This window comes from Pygocentrus nattereri, chromosome 21 (genome assembly GCF_015220715.1).
Source record: "Pygocentrus nattereri isolate fPygNat1 chromosome 21, fPygNat1.pri, whole genome shotgun sequence".
In the NCBI taxonomy this organism is placed as follows: Eukaryota; Metazoa; Chordata; class Actinopteri; order Characiformes; family Serrasalmidae; genus Pygocentrus; species Pygocentrus nattereri.
The window spans coordinates 17,822,983-17,843,795 of record NC_051231.1 but is presented as its reverse complement, the minus strand read 5'-3'; the positions used below and the strand labels follow the sequence as shown (position 1 = coordinate 17,843,795).

The 20,813-nt window shown below is 37.9% G+C and overlaps 1 protein-coding gene across 1 annotated transcript; it reads right to left on the bottom strand.

The window, feature by feature from the left end:
* Positions 1–1,535: 1,535 nt before the first annotated feature.
* On the bottom strand, positions 1,536–19,949 carry tmem51b (transmembrane protein 51b). The gene is made up of 4 exons (XM_017692727.2): positions 19,595–19,949; positions 7,138–7,591; positions 5,398–5,589; positions 1,536–3,394 (listed from the first exon to the last, which is right to left on the bottom strand). The coding sequence occupies exons 2-4, from the start codon at positions 7,542–7,544 to the stop codon at positions 3,190–3,192; spliced, it is 804 nt and encodes a 267-aa protein (XP_017548216.1). The 5' UTR covers positions 7,545–7,591; positions 19,595–19,949; the 3' UTR covers positions 1,536–3,189.
* Between the last annotated feature and the right edge of the window lie 864 nt (positions 19,950–20,813).

The window sequence follows — 20,813 nt, the reverse complement described above, 5'->3', positions numbered from 1 at the left end:
ATCTAGTACGGAGCCTTTTGGGACACTAGTGGAGAGTCTGCATGGAGTGGATGTGGGTCATTCAGTGTTACTTGATAAGAGTGCCCCTCCAGATAGGGGTTCCTGGAACTGGTTCTGAGACCTGAATCAGGCTGGGAATTTCTGCCACCTTCTCTCAGCCATTCTTAGTTCTCCCCTCTTGCTGCGCAGGACAGCTGTCAGCCAAGGGGTAGGTGGGGAAGATTGTGCTGGCCTAGAACAGAGAGAACACAGAAGGTTAATTGCAGATGTGAGTGAAAAAAGAAAGTATCTGTAGCTGTATCCAGGGAGAGAGAAAATAAGAATCGTCAATGTGTGGAAGGGTAGTTGAAGAGGAAGGAAGAGCTTGAGGGGGCGACATGGACACCCAGAGTAGGAAAGGAGACTATGAAAGATAAAGTGATGATTTGAGCAGTGAAGTGGGATTATTGTGGTATCCTGTGCTGAGGTAGAACTCTGCGTGAAGATTAGATCCAGAACATTGCCTGCTCCTTCAGCTAAAAACATTCAGAAGGAAAGATATAACAAAACAAAAAAAAGCATTTCAGCAATTGGTATCAGTCAGGGCTGCATGATATGGACATTAAAATACAATTTTCAACAAAGTTGACGTAATAGATACTTACATCAGAAAAGCTCATTTTTGTGCACTGTAAGACTGAACAATAACAGTGTCACTGATGTCAAGTACTGCTCTTCTGAAGCTTGAAAAGTCATGCAGCTGCTGATGTTGCCTAATTTGTAGTCTGCATGATGTGAACGAGCATGATGTGAGTTCCATGAAGTGTTTCAGACCGAAAACAGCCAGGAGTTCCTGAAGAGCTTTTTCAATTTATGTTTGTATCCTAAATGTATAGATTTATTTTCAATATTGGTCTACAAAAACAAACACATTTAATTCCTTAAAAAGGTTGTTAACAATGCAGATTTGTTACGATAGTAGCTGTCACTGCTTTCATTTTACACACATGGTTCTTTACTTAAGAACTCTCTTTTTTTAAGAGTGTAAGGGCAAGAAACACTAAATTCCCCACCAATCTAATTACTTCACTTTGGTGTTATTCATGTAATTTGAACCATTTTGTCATCATAGCCATTCTACCATGTGTTTATCAAAGAAAATTATCAAGCAGCTCTAGTAATTGTATTTATATCTGTTTTGAATGCATCTGTTCAATATGGGAAATATTACATTCATATTTGGTTACATTTCTATAGCATACAGAGCTTGGCATAGTCTGAAAAAAATTCTGAAAAATGGTACAGTTATTACCCTTCAACAGCTCTTCAGTTTGTCTAAAAGTGTCAATTTGTCTCAGGAGTAAAAAACACTTCTAGTTAAAAAAAGGTTACATGTACATTTCATACAACATATGCACAGTGTAAAAAAATGTAAAGATATGTGGTATACTAGGCTTCTTTTGGTGTGGTAGCTTTATGGGAACAATGTGCCATTGTCCTTAGAACACATGTTTAACGCTATACGGACTTGTAAATATCATTTAAAGGCCTCAAACTAATTTTATCAAAACATTTATTTATTTAATTTTAATTTATTCATTTAACTTTACCAAGAGTGACTCTTCTTTCAACACTGTAGCCAATTCAGCACTCTTGATACCATTAAGCAGCAGCAGCATTTCAAAACATCAGGTGCATACAGGCCACAGGAAAGCCTAAAAAAGTCCTTGTATTGTATGAAGATGCAGATAAAGAAAATGGACAAACAGCCAAAAACATACAAATACTTATTACAATCCCAAGACATTTGTTTTGAAAGAAAGATGAAAATAAATATAATTAATTTTTTATTTTAAGAGAAGCTCCCCATTTTGTTGGATCCGTCAGATGCGGAATGATCAAACATTGCTATCAAAAAAGTTTTCTTCTAAATACAAAATTCACACAAAACAGTGGCAAGTGGCTACAAAATATGACACAACCCACAAAACATTAAACTAACAACTACATATCTTAAGGTTTCCTCAAAAAATTAAATTTTCCTATTTAAAATCCTACTGAAGCATTTCTTTTTAAGTGAAATGACCAGCGCTGTTAATACATGAGCACACGTTTGTGGTGGATTTTAGCTTTTTTTGGTGTAGCATTTGAAGACATGAAATGATAGTGTGTTTCTTTGGAATTTTGGACAGCACAGATTGGTTTACAAGCTTTTTTTTTTTTTAAGAAATGGCTGTCAGTAATACTAATGTAAAAAATTACTGAAATTCGATTAGCCTCGAATTAGCATACTAATGGCGAATTAATAGCTTTGATCCCTTGTTAGGCAAGTTAGTGTTTTTGGTTTAGCTTCTTTTTTTTTTTTTTAAAGCTGGGCGGAATGAATTAAAACACAGTTATGAGTTCAGTTTCAGTACAGCCTTAATAATCATGAGGTATTTTTGAGATATCCCTTAGTAGCAAAAAGTCCTAGAGTTACTATCAGCATGAGAGCTTGTCATGGATTTATGAATTTAAATCACAAAATGTGAAATAATTTTACTGAAAAGATACACCACCACTGCCAAATTGCAGTTACTATAGCACTGCATTTACTATAGCAGAGTTATAAACATAATTTCCATACCAGACCCAGCATAGGACCATTACCATAACCAAAATCTAATTTACAGTTCCTTCCCAATCAATGTAAGTGATGGAAGCTAATAAATAAAGGAAGCTTACCCCACCAAGTTGTTAAGTCTCAAAAATGGACATGAACTTAGGTACATGATTTACTTTTGTCCATTTTTGTAGCTGACAGTATGTCACAGTGTCAGAACCATATGAAGTCTGTTGAAGACAGCCTTCTTAAGTTTAGTGTGGTTTGAGGCATGCAGTTTGCACAGTGCTAACTGATGGCATATGGGCATCCATTACTTGTTAGCTACATTGGCCTTGTGTCTCCAGACCAGAACTAAAGAAGCAAAATTTGGAGATCTAAATTTGGAGGACTCGCGTGATCAACTATCAGGGACTAACAGGAAAACTGGATAAATTAGATATTTTCCCCCTTGAAAACCACCAGCAACACATCATGATTATGACATTTAGCTGAAGCTTTCCTGTATAGATTCCCTTAAGGCTCACATATTGTAAGTCCAACAAAGGAAAGAGAAAAGAGAACAATTATCCCATACAGTCATCTTGTACAGCATGTCTCATGCAGGATCACACTCCATCTGTTGGAAATTCAGGGGGTTTATCTTCGTACTGTGGTGGGGGCGTGAGTGGTTCTATGGTAGCCCCGCCCTGTGGTGGGTTCTGGATGTTTAGCCGGATGTCTTTGACATGGAGTTTCTCAGACATGATCCTGCGGACACGAAGAGGCCTGAGAATGCGGCTGGCCTTGCTGCCGGTGCGACTTGGCTGGGGCCTGTGGGGGGCATTATCATTTTATTAATACTAGGGTCTAAAGGCATAACAATTTTCAGGTTTCATATAATTTTTCATATAATCATATAATTTTACACACACACACACACACACACACACACGTTTGGCACAGAAAAATCTAAATTTTATCAATGTCCTACTAGAAACTACACACACATTTTCTAAACTGCTTATTCTTCTGGGTCGCATGGGGGTGCTGGAGCCTATCCCAGCTGCCCTTGGTCAGAAGACAGAATTACTGGCAAGTTTCATCAATCTTTATACAACAAGCACAGATAAACAGTTCAAACCACGCTAATGTTAGCCTGTGACCTATTTTCAAACAACAATATGTTTCTCTTTAAAATACATGAGCTTCACCACGTCAAAGTCATTTTAGCTTGGAAGAGAACTGGAGTGATGGCAAGTTATCTAGCTAGTTAATTAGCCAATTTGTGACATTGCATTAACATTAAGCAAGCCATCTGGATCGGGGTCTTGCCGTGGCAGAAGGGCTTGTGTGGTCTAGGGATCTTCAGAGCCAATTCGTCGGGAGCAATAGGCTCCTATTAGGGTCTCCCAGGGTGAACAGGTCTGAAGCGAAGACCCTGTCTCCATTCCTGTTCGTGATATTCATGGGTAGCCGGGGTCAGGAGGGCATTGTGTGTGGAGGCCGGAGGGTGGCATCTGATATTTGCAGACAATGTTGTTCTTTTGGCTGGATCACACAGATACCTCCAGCGCTCACTAGAGCGGTTTACAGCCAAGTGTGAAGCGGTTGGTATGCAGATCAGCACCTCTGTGGTGGTCTTAGCCCAGAAAAGGATGGCATACCCACTCCAAGTAAGGGGAAAGAACTTGCCCCAGGTGGAGGAGTTTATGCATCTCAGGGTCTTGTTCACGAGTGATAAGAAGAGGGATTGTGAGATCGGGTGCAGGCTGGGACAGGCGGCACCAGTAATGCCGTGACTGTACTGGACTGTAGTGGTGAAGAGGGAGCTGAGCCATAAGGTGAAGCTCTCCATTTACCAGTCGGTCTACATTCCGACCCTTACCTATGATCATGAGCTGTGGGTAGTGACCAAGAGAATGACACTGCGAATACAAGCGGCAGAAATGAGCTTTCTTCGCAGGGTGGGGAGCTCAGTCATCCAGGAGGAGCTCAGAGTAGAGCCACTAATCCTCCGCATTGAGAGAAGCCGGCTGAGTTGGTTTGGGCATCTGACGACGACGACGCTAGCCTTATTGTGCAAACAGACAAAGAACTGGCTAACTTATCCCTTCTAAAATTAGGCTCTGCAGTTCAATGCTCTGGTATCCAAATAATTTGTTTACTTACATTTATTAATTTCTTTGTATTTTACTTTCAGTTTGTCATCATAGACACCTCTCACATTATGCTTTTAGAATTGTTCTCACTCTGCTTTGCATGACTGGCTAATGGTCACACTTTTAGAATGCAGTGGGCCGCTAATGTGAATATATATGAGCACTCAGTATTCACCCAGCACATGCTGTTTGGCCCAGGCAGTCTTCTCTTATTTTACATGACTATGCACATTACTTTTTGTCACTGTCTTAGTGGTCCACACATATATAGCAGCCCACAGGGAATTGTTCTGGTCCTCCCGATGGTCAGTCCATCCCTGTCTAATGCTTATGTGCATAGAATACACATAAGAAACGGCATGCAAAATTCCATGGAAATGTACAAAATAATGCATCTGTTTCTCTGCATACTTGAGCCCCTTTTTCTTGTTCTACACCGTAGGTATTATCTGATCATTCTCAGTACTGCAGTGAAACTGATGTGGTAGTGGAACAAGGTAGTGGTACAAGCTGAAGTTGTTAAACATTTCAGGGTCACAGTGCTATTCCGCCAACCAAAAATGTGACCAACACACACACACAAACACCACTCTCCACCACTGATAACAGAACCATTCATTTTGGACCTAATTAATCCTTAACATTATTAACCAATTTAGGAACAGGCATACACACCTGGGGGCAGGAGGGTTTTGGCCGGTCCCAGTGTTCTGAGACTCCCCCTCGTTCTCCACAGCGGTGATTATGTCCTCGTATGATGGGAGCTGGGTGGTGCTCTGGCGGAGGTTACTCTGACGGATGGGATACTGACCACTGGTCACGGCCTCTTCATAGCTGGGGACATCATAGTTAGGGGCTGGCTGTTCGCTGACAAAAACAAGGAGAGACGCATCACTAAAAGGGTAAAATGGTACAGCTTGTGGCAGAGTCCAGTCCTTGGGACTTCAGCAATCTGTCTCCTTTACACCTAATAAAACTCATCAGCTGTGTGTTAACTTTACACATTCTAATGCTGCATCTGCTCATGTACATCCAATCACATTCGCATAAAAATGCCTCTAAATAGCCAAATCAAATTGTGGCTGTGACTTGAGCGGAGTGAGAAACCAGTAACATGGGAATGGACTCTTCCACAAGAGAAGATCTCATTATTTAGAATAAAAATCAAAAACAAACATGCAAGGTATGTCAAAGCTTGAAATAACTTTGCATTACCACAAACAGGTCTGTTGTACAATCTAGCAGAATAGGAAAATGAAACTCATGGCTGAAGGCCTCAAACTCGTCCAAAATAGTTTTTCAATTATATTTCAAAGCACAGGCATAATGCAAGTACACTATACACACACAAAAGTGTGTAGGCAAGTACTCCTTCAACATTTATTCCAAAATGATGGGTAATAATTAGAGATCTGCTACCAATTTTTTGTACAGCTCAGGCTAAGGTAGGGTTTTAACAAGTGAAATATACATGATATTAATATTCTGGTAATGTGCACTGCTAACTGTTTACTATGAATAAAATGAATAGTAAGCTCGTTATAAACCGTGATAGTATTTTAAGCCATGATAGTGGGATGACTGGCAAACTGTTTCTTTAGTGACACATTAACCATGGATGCAGCTGCTTTGCAGTAGCTACTATCCAGGAACAAATGTCAAAGTGAGCGTCAGCTAGAGATTGATCAAAGTCAAATTTATCATTACCAGTCAGGCCTCCAAGTCATGGTCAACTTCACTGCCTATGCAGACCTCTAGAACTTTGCCCCCACCTTTGCTGCAGCAACAGCCTCTTCTAGGGCTTAATTTACCAAAGCACGCAAAAAAACATATTCTAAATCTCTACGCAAGAACTGCAAGTACGGACTAGAAAACTGGCATGTATATATACAACTGTACAAAATGAACAATGACCACCTTATACATTATAATGCTGCATCTGCCCATGTACATCCAATCATTTGCATAAAAGAAAACTCAAAATAGCCATCTATTTATCTATAGTAAACTAATTCCATTTAAAAGGAACTAAGCAGTCTAAATTGCTGATTATTTCAGACAACACAGAGCATATGAAAAGCTCAAATGAATGCAATGTGGTTGTAATTCTTATTTAGGCTTTATCTGTTCACAAATCAGTTTGAGGTTTTACTAAAATAGTTGTTGTGAAACAAATACCTTTTGGCTAAAAATTTAAGGTAATAAGCTAAAGATCATTAAAATTTACCATTTAATAAAGTGTCCAAATGCCTTTAGGGGCCACTGTATGTAAATGTCTTGGTGTTGGACTGTACGGCAAATTTGTTTTTCCACAATATTTAACGACAACAAATGTACTGTAGTTAATTACATTTTAAATGAACTTTCTTCACCACTGATAACACATGGTTAAAGTTAAGCTCAATAGTTACTTACTTCTCCCCTGAATCTCCCCGCACTTGGTCAGTGTACTGTGTGACGGTGGCTGCCCCTTCCCTGCCCTCTCTCCTTCTCTGCTTGTTCCTTACACTCAGACAGACGGCCAGCAGCAGCATGGCTAGTCCTCCCCCGACTAGCACAAATGCCACAGACGAGGTTTTCAGCTTTGTTTCATTGCTGGTCACGTCACTTGAGTTTGTGACTGACCCGTTTTGAGGCATTTCCATGGGAACCAAACTCCAGAGGATCATGACAACCCCCAGGGCCACCAGACCCACCCCCAGAGCACAGAAGGCATACTGTGAACCTGAGCTGCTTCCTCCAGCACTGGATGGACGAGAACGGCGGCTTCCAGAACACAGAGGCTGTCCACTGGAACACATCCCACACTCACACACATGCATACACTCTTCCCTATTCGATGGTCTCAGAAGAGCTAAAGATTCCAAACCTGAGGGGACACAAAATAGAGCATTACATTAGTATAGGAGAACATGCCGGCAAACATGCAACATGCCGGCAAACATGCAAAAGTTGAAACATGCCCCTGAGAAAAGTTTCCAACAAAGATGTAAAACTTAAACTGACACGGCATGCCTGGGAATGTGGCCAAAAAGCTGGGAAGAAAAGGTCATCTGTGTGGTGTCCATTTCAGGACCCTTCATTGAAAAAGATCTCTTTGGTACAGAGTCTTGCTAGAAGTGAAAAGCAATGACCAATTACAGCAGTTCACTCAAGAAAGAAAAAAATGTTTTTAAATCATACTTGCATAATATAATGATTGTAGGCTGCTCACTATCATTTAAGGGTGCCATTTACTCTCCTTTTCTCATTAAGTGTGCTGCTTTCACACTTCACACTGATACTTGGGTCAAGTCCTACTATGTTCAAGATAAAGATGATGCCATGAAAGCAAGAGCAGTTGCTGCAATGACACACAAGAGGCAGAGCAACTGCAGAAGCTACCTGCACTTTGAAATGCACTCCTGCAGTCGAGGGAGGAGATGCCCCACCAGTTAAAGAAGAAGGCAATACAGTTTTTCATAAAAGCCTCAATCAGTCAAAGCAGCATCTCACAGCAGAACAACAGATTAAGGAAGCTGAACTGAAACTATTTTTAGCAGAGGAGACAACACAGGGACAAGGAAAATCTCTACAAAGTAGGATAGTGGACAGATTAGTCTTTCAGGCAATGAACGAACGAACGAACGAACGAAGCACAACAGCAAATTGTGCATTATTTAGTATGTATGTAGCTTGTAATATAAACACTTAAACAAATGTGTATACTAAAAAAAGTGCATATACCCAAAAAAATATATATACAAGTCATGTAGCCCTGAATGTTGGCTTTCTGCCACCCAGCACTGAAGCACAGCATTCTGAGGTCTAGGCCATACTCACTGTTGCCATGGCAACACTGCTTTACACACTCAGGCATGTGGGCACTTTAGCAGCCACAATGCTAAATGGTGATCGAAACCGTGATGGGGCACCCTCTCAGGTAAAGCCTCTTCACACTTCAGGCTTTTACAGATTCAGCCTACACACAGAAACTAGGACTGCTTTCTGATCTCTACTATACACCGTTCTTCAGAATAATAGCATACATAAAGCTTCCACACCAAATTATAACAAAGACAAAAGAATGTGTACACCTGATTGTCACATCCATATATGTACTTGTATACATCTAATCCTCAAATTATGAGATGAATGCATTAATATCGAGTGCACAGTTTGTTTACTTTTACTGCTATGAGGACCATTCTACCAAATTAGTTAAAACTGCAGTCCCACAGTAAAGCTTTTTCAAAAGCTATTTAAAATAAATGAAGTATGCACACCATACATAATTACAAGGATTTCAAGGATTTGATTATGATCCATTTAAAATGCTAATTGATATAATAATAATAATACAGTAAATATAGACAAAATCATAATTTATAGGGTAATTTCTATTAGGAGGTGACTGTCCTAAAACTTACCCTTAAATGTAAACTTTTGAAAATAATACTTCTGCCTTGTATTTTCACAATGTTTTAAGTTCTTTAAACTCTTTTAAAGTGCAAAGTTTCAGATTGATCATGAATTCAATTTTTAGATAATACATTTTTATTATTTTTTTATTAAGTGTCTCACATTTTCACATTAATTTAAGTCCATAGGTGGAGCTTTATTTTAGCCACACCCCTGCATTTTAGAGCAGGAAGTGGGACCTTTTTTGTAATCTTTTATTTACTTACTTTAATGCACCAACACATAATATACAAAACAAGTAAAGGGCAGCATCAAAAAAAAAAAAAAAAAAAAAAAAAAAAAAAAAAAAAAACCACAACACACACACACACACACACGGCTTCTGGGGAAAAATATTTTAATTGTTACAAGAAGAATGCAAAGCAAAGATGTAATGATTGCATGGAAAGTCATAAAGACTGGACATTTACTCTTCACTTAATACCTTTGTACTGAAATGCAGGTAGGTTGGAACAAAAGGTGGAAAGCCATTTTTGTCCCAGTCCAAAAAGGTCTCACATATTCAAAGAATTTTTTCCCCCCCACATGGTGTACACTCAGGGGGAAAAAAAAAAAAAAAAGGTACAAAACGGTCAACTGGACAGTATCGCTCATCCCTGGGATGGTACCCTCAAGGGTACATCTCAGGACCTTTAGTCAGGGAGCATAATTGTACCATAATCCACTGAAATAATATTTTCTAAGTTGCATTGGCTCCACACACATGCCTTGTCTCCAGGCTTTTTATTGTATTTTTCTGCTTCAAGAAATTAGGTTATGGTATTTTTCCACTAGGAAAAGCTTATTTAAGATACAGAACTCGACTTTAAAACCACTGTTGTGCCGTTGAGGGAACATTTACACTGTTTGTACCTTGATGACTGAAAAATTAATCTGCACAACATTTATTTCTTACAGTGTTTGACAAACTGCATATTTAAAAAACGAATCTAAATCATCTCATTAACAGGACGAATAGATGATGAAATCTTAAACTGAGTTTCCTTTAGTCTGGGTAGGACTGGAAGCTTGAACTATTCCATGACAGCCATGACCCATATACTGAGTCATTCATTGAAATAACAAGCTCTACTGAAACCCACAAATAAAGCTTTATTTACAGCCTTCCTTAAACATTGTATTGTTACATCCTAAATTTCATCGCTAATTTGTAGTCTAGGGAGAGGATATGACAGAAAATTGCATGGTACCCTTTACCAGCAGAAGCAAGGCAAGAGGAACAGCTCCACATATTTTGGCTAATTCTCTATTAACATTAAATTGAAATTTAGTCATAAAATCAATTTTTTTTAAAAAAAGTTTATTTTCCCAAAAAAGTTATACAAACTAAAGCTTATGATCAACACAAATTGGTTTCAAAGATGATTTCCTGTTAACAGCAACAAATCTAGAATTGTGTTTAAAGATCATTTTCCAGAAACTTTAAATTCGCTGACGAAATCTAGACAGCTTTACAGGGAGTTTAGATAACTCAATCACACATTTAATTAAAAACCTATTTGAGATGTGGAACCACACAGAGGTGCTCTCTATTAGGCAGGATTAAGCCAATTAATTCTTAAAGACCCAAAGTATTCAATTCTCTCATTTTGTAATCTTAAACAAGCGGAGCTTTACAGCTGTAATGTGTTTTGTTCTTCCAAATAAATTTGGTATAACTGATTGTTTTCTTAATGTAAAACAGGAAAACACACAGAGTGAGATCGATAAATCATTCAATAAATCTTCTGTTTAAATAAAAGAATAAATCCAAAAACAGATAAAGTCCTCAGATAAGGGCAGACTTAAGGACATTTCTAAAGAATCAATTCGACTATTAAAATTTTAAGCTTCTCTATCTAAACCATTACTAAACGTAATTCCAAGGTTTTTTCATTAATAGATGCAATCTTGTCAGGGGTACAATCATGAATAGACAAGTTTGCATTTGCTCAAATTAAGTTTAACATCAAATGCTTTAGAGAACTCGTCACTTATTTAAAGAAACAATATCATGTCTGCTTTTAGGAAACATTTAAGTGCCGGGACATTAGCAAATTGGCTTATAATTTTTTTTCCAGAAATCTGTAACACTGTAGGTCAGAATTCTTAACATGAAGGGCCAACATGGGGGCTGTTCCTAATAAGAATAAGAGACGAAATAGGGCCCTCTGGGCTAATAGCACAGGTGTGCCATAACCAAACGATACACAACAGCTTATATTACTATATAACATTCTAACAATTGTCAAATTTCTCACCAAAACCAAATGAACAAATGGCTTTTTATTTAAAACCATGTTCTATCAAAGCAAAAGCCTTAAAACAATCCAAAAACAACAGAAATTCATGTTCATGGTCATAAGAACTATAATCAAAAGATATCAAGAACTAGCCAAACGTGATTCTTCTACCTTTAATACATGCTGACCGACATTCAATAATAATAATAATAATAATAATAATAATAATAATAATAATAATACCAGTCATGCATTTTTTAAGGTCCATTTGCATAAATATGTGCTAATAGTTCATAGTCCAAGTAGCATACCCTTTAGTTCTGACCAGAAAAAACCCTACAAAATACCACAGTAAGGCCATCTGGTCCAGGAGACTTAGCATTCATAAATTTGAGAGCCTGATCCGATTCTATAAATGTAACAGTCATAATTCTTTGTTTTCCACAGAAAACTCTGTGGGTGACTTATAAATGCTTTGGAAAAAAAGAGAGACAATTTCAATTATTTGGGATGTACTTAATGATAAAATGAGTAAATTTCACTCTATTAAAATAGGGTAATTAGCAATAACATTGTTTACTAGTAAGGTGAGTTCAAATATCTTGGGTCAACCATCCAGAGCAATGGACAGTGTAGAAAAGAGGTGAAGAAGAAGGTGCAGGCAGGATGGAGTGGGTGGAGACGGGTGTCAGGGCTGATGTGTGACAGAAGGATAGCAGCAAGAGTGAAAGGGAAGGTTTACAAGACAGTAGTGCGTCCTGCTATGACGTATGGTTTGGAGACTGTGGCTCTGTCTAAAAGACAGGAGGCTGAGCTGGAGGTGGTGGAGATGAAGATGCTGAGATTTTCGTTGGGAATGACAAGGCTGGACAAAATTAGAAATGAGCAGATCAGAGGGACAGTGAAGGTGGAGCAGTTTGGAGATAAAGCCAGGACCAGTTTGGAGAGGCCAGGTTGAGATGGTTTGGACATGTGTTTAGGAGGAACAGTGGATACATTGATCAAAGAATGTTGGAGATGGAGCTGCCGGGTAGAAGGAGAAGAGGTAGACCTCAGAGAAGGTTTATGGATGTAGTGAAGGTGGACATGGAGATGGTTGGTGTGAAAGTAGAGGAGGCAATGGATAGGGCAAGATGGAGGCAGATGATCCGCTGTGGCGACCCTTAAAAGGGAGTAGCCGAAAGAAGAAGAAGAAGATTGTTTACTAGTAAGGAGGTGGTCAGGTTTTCAGACTGTTGTCTAAAGTGAAGATAAAGTGGGAATGTTTCTCACTCTCTTCAAACCATTTGGTTTTAGAATGCAGAAAGGCTCTTTTTCAGTTCAGTTGATTCTCTCAGTCAAGAAGAGCAACTTAAGTTACTTAAACTGTAACTGTTTTGAAGAGGATCTCAAACCGTCTGAATCTTTACCAATTTTGATAGCGCAACAGTAAACTTTAGATGTAAAAACTCCTCCTTCACAGACAGAGATGATACAGACATAAAAAAAACTTAAATTAACGCTTTACCCTATAAACTAAAAGCTTCATTATTTAAAAGGAATGCATAAAATTCCCAATCATTTTTAAAACTCACTCATTATTGAAGACACACAAACGTTTGACAAGTGATCTGAAAATCAGAATGTTACCTTACGAATAGTCACAGGCAATTAAGTAAATACTTTTAATGAAAACACAAAAGTTCAGATTTTTATGCATGTACAACTACTTAAAACTGTGAAACATAGCTGCAGGGATTTTGCTTGCATTCAGCCACAAGAGTGTTAGTGAGATTGGCCACTGATGTTGCGTGTTAATGCCTGGCTCATAGTTGGTTTTCCAATTAATCATTCCAGAAACTATTCAAAACTATTGTGTGAAAGCCCACAATTTTCTACAAAGTCTCTGTAGGCTGTGGCCTAAGTTCACATTAGTATTGCTCAATTTAGATTTTTTGCTCAGATCCACTCTGACTCTGCTCACATTTTTGTAGGCAAGTAATACAAATCTGTCATTAATGTAAACCTACCTGTGTCATGAAATGACCTGTGTTCAGATTTCAGGAAAAAAAAACACATTCAGTGAATGGCATTGACAATTCCATTCTATATTATCAGCTTAATTACAGGTTCATAGCTAAATTAAAAGATGGCTGTATATTACTACCATGCCCTTTACTGAACTGCATTTTTATTACAGATTAAGCTTCAACTCGCATGCTATATTTTTGCTCCCTAGTCTGCAGGAGAATCAGTGATCATCTCAAAATTACCAGACAAAATAAATGTTGCTATTATTATTATTATTATTATTATTATTATTATATTAATGAATAAAATCTCAAACAGAACAATCATAATTCAGACCAATAAGCCCTTATTAAACAATGTTATACAAACTTAATACTATGACAAGAGGTCTGAGTTTTTCACTAAATGAAAAAGGAATAACTTCCTTAATTTTCTATAAATATCTATAAATAAGTAAAATATATAAAACCATTCATCAATAAAGAGGGGAGACATTAAAATTAACATATGGAACTGACAGGAAAAAAAAATGGTGACCACACAGGTACTTTTCACTTGCATGCAGCTGGCAAAATAAAGAGTGAAACTCAAAACTCTTGAAACCATGAGGCTGAGGAATAAATTGCTGCACCACAAAATACTGCCTAACATGGAAAATGACATAAAACATTATATTTATGCTGGAATGCCCTTTTAATTTAGTTTTTTGAATAAAGAGAGGATGCATGTCAACTAGATAGAGAGAAGGCTAATGGAGTTTGACATGCAGCAGTAATTAGGGTCATTATACACGGCTCTGTATTGACTAAGGCTGAAATGTTCAGATACAGGAGCTCTTAAGTAAACAGACAGGTTTGCTAAGTTTGCTAATGACAAGCCATGACCAGTTTAACAGTCATGGTATAAGGTGTGCCATCAGCTTGCATTACCAAGTCAAAAGAGTTAAATTTCCCCATATTTCAGAGTCATGCTGCAACAGAGGAATAAACCAGATCATTTTTGGTAAACATGGACTCGCAGCTGAAGTCCAGATCTGGTCATGAACAAAAACTCAAACTTTGAAGATACACCAGTTCTTAGAACACTTTATATTAAAAGTATACAGTGCCATGAAAAAGTATTTGCCCTTTGTTCTGTTTTTGCTAATGTGTCACATTAAAATGTTTCACCTCATCCAACTAATTTTAATACAAGATAAATACAATACACAAACACAAAATGTTTGATTCAGTTTAAAATATTATATAGACTACATTACTCAAAGGTAAAGCTGCATAAACTGTTTTCAGATATATCACCTTTGTGTGATAAGTGTAAGTTAATTGAGGCCACCCTCTCTCATAGCTATGTACTCTGTCCTAAGATTCATAAGTTGGAGCCAGACCCAGTTATCATCATATTTGGTATATCAGAAGTATTTCTGGAGCTCTCCTCAGCTCAGCAGCAGTTGATTTCCTATAGTTTAATTACTGCTAAAAAACTCGTTCTTAATTTCTGGAAACACGCAGGAGTACCATCAATTAAGCAGTGGATTGCAGAAATGATAAATACAGTACAGTTGGAGAAAATTAGGTTTATGCTGAAGGACAAACTTAAATTATATGACAAGATCTGGATCCCCTTAATATTATTCCTTAAAGGAGACTGAAATTAAACCTACTTTAAGACCTACTTTGTACATCCACATCTTATAGGCAGCATTCATGGGAGGGTGGTGGGTTGGGGATATTGGTTCACTTTGCTTTTCCTGTGTTTTTGTTGAGTTGGATTATTGTTACTGCTTTCATATCATCTCATTGCATGTGTCATTCAAGGCAATTGAATTGTGAGCAAAAAAACTAAATGCTTCTTAATAAAAATATTGAATCAAAATGTAGCTTTTAACCTTCTGGAGAGAATTTTCTTGATTCTTGCATGTATTCTTGAATTCTCCTTTAAAGACACTTGCATAAGACATGATACCCACATACTATTTATCAAAACACTCAAATCAGTCTCTCTCTATAATTAGGCCCTTTTGACCTGCAGCGCTGTGTAAAGAGATAGCTGGGCCTGAAAGCTGAAAATTAAATCCGGTTTTAGAAACTTTTCATATCACTTGTGAAAACATAGCTTTACTCATGTGGATGAATTGTTTTGGTGCTTGAAATGGGTTTACCAAAGTATCAGGTTCACAACGATCATGGAATGTATGAATAAAATAGTATGTTATCCTCATCAGTACTTTCCAAAAATGCTGCAAAAACTGTAAACGTTGTACATACCACTCGCACCTGTGTCTTATGTGACAGTGAGTTTTCAATGTGATGAATTAGTCCTTAGTGCCCGAGTGTCCATTGGTCAGTTTCATGCAAAATGTAGACAGACACACGAATCCAGCAAGTGCAGGTGACAAGCAAATGACAGACACACAAATCCTGCAGTTACATATAGTGAGAGGCAGATGGAGTGTCTCAACTTGTCTTCATTAGCTCATAACTCTGGATGCAAGTCACGTACAATGTTGGAACTGAAAGGGCAAAAGCTACAGATTCAGGAACTGTTTGTGATAATACAGCACATAAATATGTTCAAAAATATTAATAGAAAGGTTTTTTAAACATCTATAAAACTCACTCATTTAACTTAATCTGCCTAAATGATGAGGCTTAAATCAGCTCCTTATTCTCCAGCTTGTTTGAATTTTACCCATTCCACCTCAAATGGTGAGGTAGTTACATTCTGGCACCATGTGAGGTGGAACAGGAAAATTCAAACAAGAAACTGATGAATAGAAAGCCAACTTATGTTTTGTGCCTAAAAGAAGCAACAGCAAATATATCTGCGACTCGCATGTCTGTAGTTACAGTCAGTGCATTAGGAATTATTAAAGCAGAGGGGACAGTAAACAAACATGAGCTGAACAAGTATCCAACATGGCTTGCAAGCCAGTTATCTAACTTCTCTTTTAAATGTGCAGCGTTTATGTTGTAGTGACTAGATTTTGTTAGAGCGTACAGTGCACTTATATGCTGTTAGACATTCACATGTCAAAAAGGAGTTTGAGTGTAGTTATGAGTAATATGCCATGTTCAGAGATTCCTATATGTAAATGCTGATAGATGTTTGTGATTGTAACACTACATTGTAAAGTACCAAATTTGAAAGCTTATAAACTTCATTATGTCAGCTTATCTTGGTGAGCACTCCTAAATAACTACATAAAATTAATGTTAGGGAAAGTCATTGTTATTTATTTATAAGTCAGCCAATATATCAAAATCAGTATTGGTTGGGCTGCCAAGCAAATAAATCACAAAGATAATTCCATTATTTTTAAGACTGCACTAAAATACAGAAGCAACTGCTGTGCAATTATTTAGTTCATTACGTTCAACAAATACAGGTCATCTAAATATTGTACTGTTTTCTAGATATTTTGATGTGGTTGTTGAATCTGTTGCGAGACTGAAAAGTCAGTGTGTACAAAGTGTCCTTTGGAGACCCACATCTATTATACATAAATGGTCATTCTAAAACCCCATCATTTGTGTTATACTGGCTCTATATATCACATAGTGCTAGGACCCCGTTTGTTACTGAACATAATACAGATGGTCTCAGTGCACAGGAATAAATGTGTATTATTTCTGAAAATAATAGAGTATTGGCACAGAATTCCAATACCAGCATAACATGGACAATGACAAATCTTGAGAATGGAGAACGGTTATAAATTTTAGGTGTAAATCCACTGGAAGCTGATTGTCTTGGCTACCAACAATGAAAAATTACACATACACCTTTGTTCCACCCACAATTACAAAAAAAGCTATTGAAGAATGAAATCTGCAATATGCAAAAATGAAAACAACTCTGCTCACAAGAAGTGGCTCACTTTTTATGTTTCGGTAACTTTATCTTAGTTTGAATGGGCTAATATATAATGAAGTAATACCTGTGAGTTGGCTGAATAATGACTGTGAATTGCAGTTGTGTGTGTTAATTTTTGCCTGTTTAGCCTGTGTTCACTGAACAGTCCATGTAACTCTGGGGGGAGGAATATATGAGGCTGAAACAAATAAAACAAACTCATTGCATTTCTACTACTGAATGCAACTGCTGGACTATTACAGCAAACTACAAACAAAATACTTATGTCTAATACACCCATAGCTTTTCTTGAATTATAGTAAATGACAACTAGATAATTACTTCTTTGAAATTTGATCATTTTATCATTATCATTTTAAGAACTCATAAAAAGATTTTTCACAGTACTGCAAGTCATTTGCTATTAGGACTGAATGATTTGGAGAAAATATGTAATTGGGATTTTTATGGTGTACTCTTTCCCCTGTTTTAGTTCAAGTTTGCAATAACTGTTGTACAAGTGTGTTCTCTGTAGAGAATGTGTACTTTTTACACATTTTTTATTGCATTTTTCACTCAGCAAATCAACAACAGTCATTTGACCAAGATAAGATTTAAGCCACATGCATTCACACTTGTTCGTCAAATTAAGTCTCCGGTTAGTCAGACTGAAATTCAAGCGGTTGGTCTGACAGAATATTCAAATCTGTTCAATCTTCATCTATGGTTTGCTTTGAATAGTAGTGTCTGTCCATACTTCTATTAAGTGCTTGTCCAGCCACCAACAATGTGCATCCTCCATGATTATCTTCCCCACAGAAACAGATTACATGCTGCATGAGTTTCAGTTGCACTGCAAGAGGTTTTGGTTGTCAGATGAGTCCCAAATGGGTTTCAGACCACCAGATCTGTATCAGTTTTAAAAGCATCCTTTTGTGTATTTAGACTTGCATTTTTATGTGTTGTATATACTCAAGACATATGATGTGACCAAGTGTAATCAGAGTCTAAGAGATGATGTTTTAAGACAAGAAAACAGAATAAAATTGTGCTATGTCAGGTTCATAAGATACTACCAGGCCTCAGGAAGCATTTAATATGAGTACAGAGTTCAAATGTTTAACTTTAGCAACAGGAAATTTAGTTTTATCAATACTGCCTAGTGCTACTGTACCCAACATATACTGCTACACTATTCTCTTTAGTGCAATACGAACTACAAACTCAAGATGACATCAAAACATACTGGTATCAGCAGATAATCATTTATGCTTAAATTAGACATCAGATTAGCTTATATTTGATTTATAATTTGAACTGATATGAGGTTACAGTGGGTTAACACACTAACATGCCTGCATTTTACTGTACTCGTAAACCTATTCAGAGAAAGTTTACATTTCCCTGTAGAGCAAATCTAGATGAATTTAGTCACAGTTTTATCTTTGCTAACACATTAGCGCAGTAAGCACTAGCATCCATGAAAATAATAGGGCATTGGCACAGAATTCCAATACCAGGGTAACATGGACGATGACAAATCTTGAGAATGGAGATCGGATACAAACAATGAGAGCTGATAGTTTGGGATTAAAATTTTTTTTAAAAGTTAACTACTTTATAGTGTTGCATGGTCACAGCATTTATAAGTTCTCCCTTTCTGTACTTGATTGTGGGATTCACTACGAGTTCTCTCACATCCCTCTGCATCACCTTCATCTCCACCACCTTTAAATGCATTAGAAAAACCCCTCACTAGCTTAGATCATCACACATAAAAAGAAACCTGCATACTGTTTGACATTTTTCAAGAGCTGAAAAGTCAGAAACTTATGTGGAATTACCCGCTATAGTTTGATCACTAACCATTCAAGTTTTCCTACCGATATACTACTTTATTTTTACTTTAAAACAGATTTTAAAACATAAAAACAAGAGAATTACGTTTAAAAAAAATAGCATGAATCTGCTGCCACATAGGTTATCAAAGTGAAACATGCAACGACGAATGACCTTCCAATGTCAACACACTTTAAATTTCTATCCAAAAAATCAGGTTCTAAAATGAAACATCAAGTCAGCAACAGAGAAAAACTAAGCCTCACTCCAACCACACTTCTGCCCACTTCTATGGCCACCTGCTTCACCTTAAAGAACCCAAAGGAAGTGGTAGAGTTTACAAAGTTTTTTCAACTCTTAACAGCTCAAAAGAAGTTAAACAGCTCTGAAAACCACATTAGTTTTTGATTGTACTCCGCCGCAAGGAAAAAAGAACAGACAGAAATAAGAACAACTTCAGCGTGAAATCAAAAGCCAGATAAGCTCACCTTCGCCCAACGAGTGTCTACTCGACCCCCTTGTAGCTAGTTTTGTAGATTTATCCTGCTCTACCTGGGCCAGGTGAGTTTCCCTTCAGCACGAGAAATTAAACGGTTTCCCTCGTTCTTATTCGCTGAGAGAATTAGTGTTTTCCAGTACTTTCGGTGTGTTCTCCTCTGTCTCCAGTTTCTCCCTTCCTTTTGTTGGAGGCTATCAGAAGCAGGAACTTTGTAAATCGGTTCCAACCGGCGCGCGTTCGCTGCCGGGTCTTAACGCTCGGCGGGTTCCCGGATGTTCATCGCCATTCTGTTCTTTTAATTTTCAACGAATCTTTAGCTCGAGTTTAACCGAGTCACTTCCACTCGACGACGGCCGGTTCTCGATCTCGGCACGCATGCGCACGCTGAACTCACGCTGACTAAACTCGATCAAACGCCCAAGTAGTGGCTAAGTGAACATTCTGGCTGTGTCCCAAATTGATCCCTTGATCTATACTTAGTAAAGTGGGGTTTCGGACATTTACTGTTTGCACAGGCGGACATCACTCTATCCTATCCAAACCAGTACATCTTGAAATGTAGGAAACAAGTGTGCGTCCTGTTTAACTCTTTCCGTGTTATAAAATACAGACAAAAAAAAAAAACGTAAGGTGTAAAGTACTAGTAAAACTACACACACACACACACACACACACACACACACATGTATATATATCCATCCATCCATCCATCCATCCATCCATTTTCTAAACCGCTTCTCCGTCTGGGTCGCAGGTGGGGGGGGTGCTGGAGCCTATCCCAGCAGTCTTCGGGCGGAAGGCAGGATACACCCTGGACAGGTCGCCAGTCCATCGCAGAGCAGACAGACAGACAGAGACAGTCACTAACACACTCACACCCAGGGGTAATTTAGCATGTCCAAGTTAGGCCTGACTGCATGTCTTTGGACTGTGGGAGGAAACCGGAGAACCCGGAGGAAACCCGCGCAGACACGGGGAGAACATGCAAACTCCACACAGAGAGGACCCTGATCACGCGGCCGGGGAATCGAACCCAGGCCCTCCTCTATATAATATATATATATATATATATATATATATATATATATATATATATATATATATGTATGTATATATGTATATTTGATTTTCTGCTCAACATGCCTGTACAGACTGTAGCCTTTACTTTAGCCTTTCTTCTTCAGCTCAGACCAGTCTGGCCACTCTCT